Source organism: Marmota monax, unplaced genomic scaffold (assembly GCF_021218885.2).
Source record: "Marmota monax isolate L192 unplaced genomic scaffold, Marmota_monax_Labrador192_F-V1.1 WCK01_AAM20220418_F8-fsc00149, whole genome shotgun sequence".
Classification (NCBI taxonomy): Eukaryota; Metazoa; Chordata; class Mammalia; order Rodentia; family Sciuridae; genus Marmota; species Marmota monax.
Window position 1 is genome coordinate 3,687,054 of NW_026693170.1, and position 9,821 is coordinate 3,696,874.

The 9,821-nt window shown below is 55.3% G+C and overlaps 1 protein-coding gene across 3 annotated transcripts in view; it reads left to right on the forward strand.

The window, feature by feature from the left end:
- Positions 1–9,337, forward strand: part of Megf8 (multiple EGF like domains 8) — a 40,334-nt gene extending 30,997 nt beyond the window's left edge. For all 3 annotated transcript variants that reach the window (XM_046455490.1, XM_046455491.1, XM_046455492.2), the window contains 7 exons: positions 478–685; positions 863–1,022; positions 1,449–1,641; positions 2,102–2,272; positions 2,413–2,543; positions 2,964–3,096; positions 6,374–9,337. In XM_046455490.1, the coding sequence (XP_046311446.1) occupies positions 478–685; positions 863–1,022; positions 1,449–1,641; positions 2,102–2,272; positions 2,413–2,543; positions 2,964–3,096; positions 6,374–7,642 (2,265 nt within the window). In that variant the 3' untranslated portion in view covers positions 7,643–9,337. The remainder of the gene's footprint in view (positions 1–477; positions 686–862; positions 1,023–1,448; positions 1,642–2,101; positions 2,273–2,412; positions 2,544–2,963; positions 3,097–6,373) is intronic.
- The last annotated feature ends 484 nt before the right edge of the window (positions 9,338–9,821 follow it).

Below are 9,821 nucleotides of genomic sequence, written 5' to 3' on the forward strand. Positions count from 1 at the left end.
GGTAGGGAAGAGGAACTTGCTGCCCCAAGACAGTGGTACCTTTAGGACATGGGATATAAAGTCCACGCTGCCCTCATGAGGGGCTGGGAATGGAGCCTGGAAAACTGCCTCTCCTTCTGCCTCTCCTGTCTTTGGGATATGAGGTCTCGTCTCCATCTCTCTGGCTACTGCCTTCTGTGTCCTGTTCATTTGGTGTGTTTTCTGCTCATCCAGACGTCCTCCAGCCCCAAATGTTCCCCCAGCCCAAGTCTATGTGATCTCCCACTTCCTCTGACCTCCTGGCCCCACTTCCAGTCCTGATGTCTAGTTACAAAGGCTTGAGTGAGAACACGTGATGGCCCAGCTAATGTCCTGGGCTGACTGTGGCCAGGGAGGGGGGAAACTCAGAGAAGAGGTGCTGTCCTGGGCAAGCGCCACAGTGTTTGATTTTCTTTCTCTGCCTCTCTCTCCCCATCCCCATGTCTCCTTCCTGAACAGTGTCTGAGCCCTTCCTACCTGCCCCTGAGATGTATGGCTGGAGGCTGCGGGCGGCTGCTCCGGGGCCCTGAGAGCTGCTCCCTGGGCTGTGCGCAGGCAACCCAGTGTGCCCTTTGTCTGCGGCGCCCTCATTGTGGCTGGTGTGCCTGGGGGGGCCAGGATGGGGGCGGCCGCTGCATGGAGGGTGGACTCAGCGGCCCCCGTGATGGTGAGAAGGGTATGGGAGCCAGGCAAGAAGGCCGGTTTGGGTCTGGGGCAGAGAACATGGGGACACTGGGGTTCATCTCAGAAATGGAGCTCAGAGGAAGCAGGGACAATGACCCGGGTGGCTGGGAGCGGGTGGTGTAGAGGTTCCCCAGGCTAAGCCTTGTATTCCTGGGGCCAGGGCTGACATGTGGGCGTCCTGCGGCATCCTGGGCCTTCCTGTCCTGCCCCCCTGAGGACGAGTGTGCAAATGGGCACCATGACTGCAATGAGACCCAGAATTGCCATGATCAGCCCCACGGCTACGAGTGCAGCTGCAAGACGGGCTACACCATGGACAAGTGAGGCTGTAGGCCCTGTGGGATGTGGGTAGGAGGGATGGGCTGGCCAGACTGGGGGGAGACCCCGTGGGAGCAGTGAGGGAAGAAGTCCAGAGCTTAGCCAGACAGGAAGGATGAGCAGCCCGAGGCGGGAGGTAGTGGTATTGATCCAGGGAGGAGGAGAGTGGTGAGCTTGGCTGGGGTGGGACAGGATGGTGAGGGAGACCAGGGATGGATGAATGTCACAGGGCCCCAAGAAGAGGGAGGATTGTGGGCTAGCTCCTGGAGGAGGTGGTGGGTGGACCCCAGAGGGCAAGTGGTGGAATAGACGGGGGCTGAGCAATCAGGTGGAAAGAAGATAGGCAGCTTGGAAGGGCCAGGCCATGGTGTTTGGAGACAGGCCCCCGCCAGGGCCACCTGCCCTGACCTTTGCCCTGACCCCTGCAGTGTGACAGGCCTGTGCCGCCCCGTGTGCGCCCAGGGTTGTGTGAATGGCTCCTGTGTGGAGCCTGACCACTGCCGCTGCCACTTCGGCTTTGTTGGCCGCAACTGCTCCACAGAGTGTCGCTGCAACCGCCACAGTGAGTGCGCAGGCGTGGGGGCCCGCGACCACTGCCTGCTCTGCCGCAACCACACCAAGGTGGGCACCCAGGGCCGCCTGACCTTGGGACCCAGGCCTTTGCTTGCTTTTAGCCTGTGCTCAGGCTCCCCCCGCCCCCCAGATGCTAGGGCTAGAACCCAGGGCCACCTGCATGCTAGGCAGTCACCCTGCAACTGAGCTACACCCCAGCCCTTGAACTTAGGCATTTTGAGCCTCATTCTGAGCCCTGATAAGCCACTCATGGGGAAGCAGTGGCAGAGTCCTGTCCCAGGGAGATGTGAGAAAACTTTGGGGACACTGTTGTCGTGGACAGTGGGGAGACTGGGCCAGGGAGGGTGAGCATGTGGCGCTCAGGACACAGGGCTGGAAGTGAGCCCGTGAAGGCAGGGGCAAAGTGGCGGACAGGCTGGGACCGTACATACCAAGTGCCAAGGCTGCGTGTCCCCCGCCCTGTGATTCTGCAGCCCTTCTGACCACTCACTCTATCCTGGGTTTCCAGGGCAGCCACTGTGAGCAGTGCCTCCCGCTGTTCGTGGGCTCAGCCGTGGGGGGCGGCACCTGCCGGCCCTGCCATGCCTTCTGTCGTGGTAATAGCCACGTCTGCGTCTCCAGGAAGGAGCTTGAAATGGCCAGGAGGGAGCCAGAAAAGTACTCCCTGGATCCAGAGGAGGTGAGAGTCTGGGTCTGAGGGATGTGGGAGCAGGTGGCCTGGACTCCAGGGTCCTAGAGGAAGAGGGGGATGGAGCTTGGACACCTGGATCCCAGGGAGGAGGGGGCTGCTCCATTTGTAATCACCCTGTGCTTTTCCAGATTGAAAACTGGGTGACAGAGGGTCCTAGTGAAGACGAAGCTGTGTGTGTGAACTGCCAGAATAACAGCTATGGGGACAAATGCGAGAGCTGCCTCCACGGCTACTTCCTCCTGGATGGCAAATGCACCAAGTGAGAGGAAGGGGGTTGGGGCCTTGCCTTTGCCCTAGGAATCATTCTGGACCCCCCAGCCTCCAGTCTTCTGCTCTCAGTCAGAAGAAGATAAAGTCCCCAGGGGGCTCTAGGCCGGGGCAGGGTTGGGAAAATGAGCTGAGCTCAGACGAGAGGCCCCCTCCCTTAGAAGCCAGAGCTGCGGAGCAGCCCGGATGGAGACAAGATGGGGGAGCAAGGAGAGAGGGTTGCTGAGGGGAAAGGTCCCCAAATGACCTTCCCATTCCATGTTTTCCTTCCAAATGTTCAGGGAGCTGGAGTCAGTCCAACCTAGGTTCCAACCCTGACTGCCATTTAATGACTCTGCGGCCTTGGCTTGACCTCTGTGAACCTCAGAGGTCATGGGAGCTCTATAACCCCCATTCTCTTCTCCATCCTCAGATGCCAGTGCAATGGCCATGCAGACACCTGTAACGAGCAGGACGGGACGGGCTGCCCATGCCAGAACAACACAGAGACTGGCACGTGCCAGGGCAGCTCCCCCAGTGATCGCCGAGACTGCTACAAGTACCAGGTGAGGCTGGAGAGGCAAGTTATGGGCCAAGTCCATATCTGCAAAGGGTCAGAGGTGGGATGAGGTACCAGTCCTGGGCAGAACTGACACATGGTTCTGAACCTGTGGTCTTTGGATCAAGATCAGCTTAATAAATTGTTTCTGAGTCAGTTTCAGGCCCTGGGCAGTGATCTGAGGACCCAGACAGGCCTCTGGGATTTCCCAGACTGGTGCAGAAACTATCTCCTTTATATAGTCATAATTCAGAGGTTGCAGGTAATGGAAAACCCATCTCATGGTAATTTAAGGAGAAAAGAAAATGTATTGAATCTCAAAACTGACGTCTGGGTCTACCACTGCCCACAGGGGAGAATGCGAAGTTCGTGGTGTGCTGGGCACTTCTGAACCTCATGTTCCTTGTTCCCAAGTAGACGTCCTACTCTCTGACCTCACTGTGCTTTCCCTGTTTTCATGAACAGCCCAGGCCCTTTCATGGCTCCTTGCTTTGCCTCATTGCCACTACTCAGAATGTACCCTCTCTCTCGTTGGGTGTGGTGGCGCACGTCTGTAATCCCAGCGGCTCTCGAGCTGGGGTAGAAGGATCGCGAGTTCAAAACCAGCCTCAGCAAAAGCGAGGCTGCTGAGCAACTCAGTAAGACCCTGACTTTAAATAAAATGCAAAATAGGACTGTGGATGTGGCTCAGTGGTTGAGTGCCCCTGGGACCCCAATCCCTGGTACCATCCTCCCTCCCCTACAAAAAAAAAAGAATGCACCCTCTCCCATCTTGTCTTTTTGGCAACTCCCACTTTGAGATGCAGCATAAACACCGTCTCTGTGAAACTCTTCCCAATTATTCCAGATTTCCCCCAAATTTCTTGTTTTGCCATTTCCTATTGCACTTTGTACATTTGTTATAGTAATATTTGGGAATCAGTTTTGAAACACTCTTCCCTCATGGCTTCTCAGGCAGGGACCTGGCATGTAGCCCTTGGATATGTGCTTGTGGAATGCTTCTTCACTTAGAATGGTCAACAGGTTGGCAAAATTTAGTTTTCTTTGACATTGTATTCTCTCCCCCTGAGGGATTAAGTAAAAGCTCCCAATGGGGAGTTCACAAGGTTTACTGTTACTGATTTAACCACATTTTGAGGTGTTTTTTTTTTTTCTTATCAATAATCAAATGTAAAACTTGGGCTCATGGAACACGTGGTTAGAAAGCATTGGCCTTTGCCAATGGCGTTCTCCTAAAATGTCCCCTTCGAGATAGTGTATAAGCTGAGATTTGGTAAAAGACAGAAGTGGGTCTTGGCTGTGTTCAGTCTACAAATTACTGAGTTAATGACAGATGGGGTGGGGTAGAGGGTGGTCCTTTGAATTGTGCAGGGTGAGGGTTGTTTTGAGAAAGAAGATTAAAAAAATTGAGGTCTGGGTTCTGCCTTCAGGAATGGCCACATTCACGTTTCACACAGTGGCCTCAGGAGTCTCCTTGTGTCTGGACTCTGCTTTGCTCAGTGTCGGCCTCTTTCTCAGGCAGGTTTTCCTCATGTGGCTGCTCCCACCCAGTGGCCTGGGGCTAACAGAGGATCTCCTAGCCATTCTAATACCCAGACCCAAACCCCCTTGAGTCCATTTCCCTTTTCTTCTGCAGAGAGGAGGCTCCTGGAGCACCTGGCTGCCAGGCCACAGGCTTACCTCCCCCAAGGAGGACAACTCATGCTCCCTCTTTGGAGCACAGCTCCACCACCCACCTTCTTTCTCCAGGGAAGAGAAATCTCTTGCTCACCTCAATCTCCTCCTCCCACCTACAGGAACACCCAATCTGCAGAATTACAACTCCACCCAAGGTGCCTGTTTCCAAGCCTTAAACCTCCAGCATTTCCATCCTGGACCAGAATTTTTGCTTTCTTGGTGTCCGACCAGAAGGCTCTTTGCCCTTTACTTGACAGTCCCAGAGATTAGTCCACACCTCTTGCTGTAGCAGCTCCATTGCCTGCTCTGAAGTGGCAGGTTTTTTCAGTTGTAATAATCAGCGGTAGTAATATGTGGCGAGTGCCTGCTGCTGAGCTGGGCCCTGCGCTGCAGAGACGGTGGCAACAGCTCAGAGGTGGAAGGCTTGTCAAGGCTGTGCAGGGGCCTTGGTGAAGTACAGACTTAAGAGGAAAATAGGCTCAGAGACATTCAGTGTTCTGCCCCAGCTCAGGCAGATGATAGTATTTGGAGCCTGGACGGACTTGAATGGTTTCCACAAAGCTGAGGAATCATAATAGTGATCATTCATCCAGTCAACAAATATTTATTGAGCACCTACTATATACCAAGCACTGTGGGAGGCACTGGGGACCCAGTGGAGAACAGCACAAACAAAAGGTTCTGTCCTTACAGAGTTTACATTCTCACAGAGAAGTCAGGAGTTAGCAGATGAGTAAGTCACACATTGTGTGTACACAGTGGTGAGTGGGAAGGAGAAAAACTAGGCAGAAGCTGGGGTAGGGCTTGTTAGGTAGTAGAAATGGTAGATACAGTGAATGAGGAAGAAATGGTAGATAGTGGCACTTGCAGCCAATGTGAGTGTGTCACATGAGTAGACATATGAGAATAAGCCATCTAGACAGAGGATCAGCCTGTGCAAAGATCCTACGGTTGAAATGTATCTAACAGTCCAGAAGCACCTATGTGGGCAGTTAAGATGGACAACCCTGTGCCAGGTGCTGTGTGTACGATATCAGAAGTCCCCTGAGCTGGGTGTGGTGGCACATGCCTATAATCCCAGAGATTTGGGAGGCCAAGGCAGGATTGCAAGTCCAAGGCCAGTCTGGCAACTTGTGAGACCCTGTCTCAAAAATAAGGATAAAAAGAGCTGAGGATGCAGCTCCATGGTAGAGCACCCCTGGGTTCAATCTCTCACACTGAAGGGAAATAAAAAGAAGTCTCCTGAGCAAGCGTTGGCTCCTGTCTACATATAGAGGAAGACTCAAGCTCAGAGAGGTTAGGGCACTGGTCTAGAGGACACAGCTAGTGAGGAGTTAGACCCCAACACAGCTCTGCACCGCTGAGCCTCAGAGTGCTGGAGCCACTGCAGGTGACACCAGGGACAGCAGTGCTGGAGAGTCAGGTTCTAGCCGTGTTCGCACTGTGGCTGGAACATTCTAGAGTCTCACATGACAGTGGCTGGGGCACTGGTGGGGACTTAAGGCTGTGGCTGCTGACAACAGGTGCAATGTTTCTGTCCTGCTTGGGGGCCAGCCCTGTACCATGCTCAGTCCTGATGCCCACCTTCCCCTGTGTCCTTCCCACAGTGTGCCAAATGCCGGGAGTCTTTCCACGGGAGCCCTCTGGGCGGCCAGCAGTGCTACCGTCTCATCTCGGTGGAGCAGGAGTGCTGCCTGGACCCCACCTCCCAGACCAACTGCTTTCATGAACCCAAGCGCCGGGCTCTGGGCCCCGGGCGCACTGTACTCTTTGGCGTGCAGCCCAAGTTCACCAACGTGGACATTCGCCTGACGCTGGATGTGACCTTTGGTGCTGTGGACCTCTACGTCTCCACCTCTTATGACACCTTTGTGGTCCGTGTGGCCCCTGACACCGGCGTCCACACTGTGCATATCCAGCCCCCACCGCCTCCACCCCCACCCCCGCCTCCTGCTGATGGAGGGCCGCGGGGGGCCGGAGATGCAAGTGGACCAGGGGTTGGGAGTGGGTCGGGCCCCCCAGCAGAGCCACGGGTTCGGGAGGTGTGGCCACGGGGCCTGATTACATACGTGACAGTGACGGAGCCATCGGCAGTATTGGTGGTGCGCAGTGTGCGGGACCGGCTGGTCATCACCTACCCACATGAACACCATGCTCTCAAGTCAAGCCGCTTCTACCTGCTGCTGCTGGGTGTGGGAGACCCAAGTGGGCCAGGCACCAATGGCTCAGCTGACTCACAAGGCCTGCTCTTCTTCCGGCAGGACCAGGCCCACATCGATCTGTTTGTCTTCTTCTCTGTGTTCTTCTCCTGCTTCTTCCTCTTCCTGTCACTTTGTGTGCTCCTCTGGAAAGCCAAGCAGGCCCTGGACCAGCGACAGGAGCAGCGCCGGCACTTGCAGGAGATGACCAAGATGGCCAGCCGCCCCTTTGCCAAAGTCACCGTCTGCTTCCCACCAGATCCTACTGCCCCAGCCCCTGCCTGGAAGCCACCTGGGCTCCCTCCACCTGCCTTTCGCCGCTCTGAGCCCTTCCTGGCACCCCTGTTGCTGACAGGGACTGGTGGCCCCTGGGGACCCATGGGAGGAGGCTGCTGCCCACCAGCCATCCCTGCCACCACCGCTGGCCTGCGAGCTGGGCCCATCACCCTGGAGCCCACAGAAGATGGCATGGCTGGTGTGGCCACACTGCTACTCCAGCTGCCTGGTGGGCCCCACGCGCCCAATGGTGCCTGCCTAGGGTCAGCCCTTGTCACGCTGCGGCATAGGCTGCATGAGTACTGTGGGGGTGGCGGGGGTGCTGGGGGCAGTGGGCACGGAGCTGGCGCAGGCCGGAAGGGACTGTTGAGCCAGGACAACCTCACCAGCATGTCCCTCTGACCTGCCAAGGGTCCTCAGCCACAGCAACCGAGTCACTTGATGGGACCACCCTGGACTGGGAACCCTTGGACACTGTCTCCTGAGAGACCACTGGTTCCCTCCCCTTCCCCCAGGGTCTCCTTTGTTCTGCATTCAGCAACTATTTATTGAGTACCTACTTTGTGCCAGGCACTGCTGTAGGCACAGAGCAAAGCAGGAAATGAGAGGATTCCTTGACCTTATCTGTTGGGTTCTAGTGAAGGGAGACAATCACACATACACACACACAGCAGGGTGGTTCCAAAGAGGGACAAGTGCTGTGAGGACTCAGCAGGCTGTGGCAGTGTGGGACTGGTGTAGTCGATTGTGCATTCAGAGAAGCTAGGCTGAGAAGCACAGGATGTGGCCATGGGAAGACCTTCAGGAAACATCTTTCAGACAGAGGCAAAAATAAAAAAGGCCAGGAGGTGGGGATCAGCTTGTTTTATTGGAAGGCCTAGAAAACTGGCCATTATGACCCAGATCAAGTGTGAAGAGATGAAATTAAGGACAGGTTGGATGTTCTGGTCCCAGGTAGGTTTTGGGTTTTATTCTCAGGGTAATGGAAAGCTGTTGGAGGGTTTGGGAGGGTGACAGGATCCATGACTGTTGAAGCAGTTGTTTAGCTGAGGTGTGGAGAATGGATTCGAGCAGGGGGAGAAGGGGTGGTGGTGAGTGGATCAGGGTGGTGGCAGTGGTGGCGAGAGTCGGAGCCAAGTGTAAGATAAGTGTAGAAAGGTTGCAGTGGTGTGGAGGTCAGGGTAGGAAGGGAGCACGTTCTGGGTGACCCTAACTCTAGCCTGAACCACAGGAGGAGAGTGGGTTCCTTTGTTAAGATGGGGAAAATGGGGCTTGTGGAGAAGATAAAGGGTCCAGGATTCAGGGATGAAGATATAGTCCAGTGGCGACACTTTTCTAACCACAGGGCTCTGGGCTCACTCCCCAGTACCACACACAAGCCCAAGTTTTAATTTGAGATGCATTTGACATCAACTTCGGTCAGGTCCAGGTGGGCATACAGAAACCAGCAAGAGTGTTTCAGCAGAAGGAATCGAGTAGTGGGAACTGGTGGTGCTGCTGAGAGCAGCGGCCGAGAACAGGTGGGACCGTGAGGTGGCCCAGCAGTGAACAAGAGCAGGAAGCAGTTCCTACCCCCCTTGGGCTGGAGGGACAAAGCTGAGTGGTAACATGACCTGGGACCAGGGTCACCTTGTGAAACCAGAAAGATGGGCCTATTGGAAGGGAGCCTCAGAGGGGACAACCCCTGCCTGAGATGCCCCCCAGGTGGGCATGGGTGTTGGTGAGGGCAGGGGTACCAAGGTTGGAGAGGGACTTGGTGGAGTGATCACCCTGCAGCTCTTCCAGACAGTGTTGCCTTGACAACTTTGGAGCACTCCCTAGGGGCCACCCTTACCCGAGCCCCGTCTTGGACTTCTGAGCTCCTCTACCCCTTGAAGGCCATTTCTAACCATCTTCCTGAACTTGGGACTCTCCCCCAAGACTCCAACCCCTAGTTGCTGTTTTGGTCCTTGTGTGACTGGGACCACATCCCCTTGCTGTGGGGTCTGCAGTCTGAGAGACCCCCCCATGTTACGTGCATGTCAGAGGCAGCAGGGACCACCTCATCTGAAGAGGAGGGGAGCTACTGAATCAACAAATAAAGAGTGTGGGGGACGACCCAGTGTCCCAGTGTGATCTTTGTGCAGGGGAGGGAGGAATGGACGTCAGCCCTGCACTGGGTCAGTTGGATAAGTGCCCATATTGTGGTGCACCTCCAAGTCCTGTGACCTGGGCTTGTTTCCTGTGTTGCTTGTAGGTGGTGGTGGTGGGAGGTGGATATGGTGGAACTCTTGCTTCCCAGAAGGAATGAACCAAGGGCAGCTGGGACAGGAAGTTCTTTGACCAGGAGCAGGGACCTTGCCTTAGGTGCCTGCCATAAGGAGAAAGTTTGGCTCAGAAGGGAAAACAGACTGCCTTCGTCCCAGGTTTTATTCTGGGCCCTAATGTAAGAAGAGTTCAAACCAGGCAGCATGGAGACTGAAATGAGGCCCTAGCAACATGATCTTTCTCTAGTTAAGTATACTCTCAAGGTCAAAACTGAAAGCATCATGGGAGGGTCCCAAACCCTTGGACAAGCAAGAGCCCGGACTGAGGGCAGGGA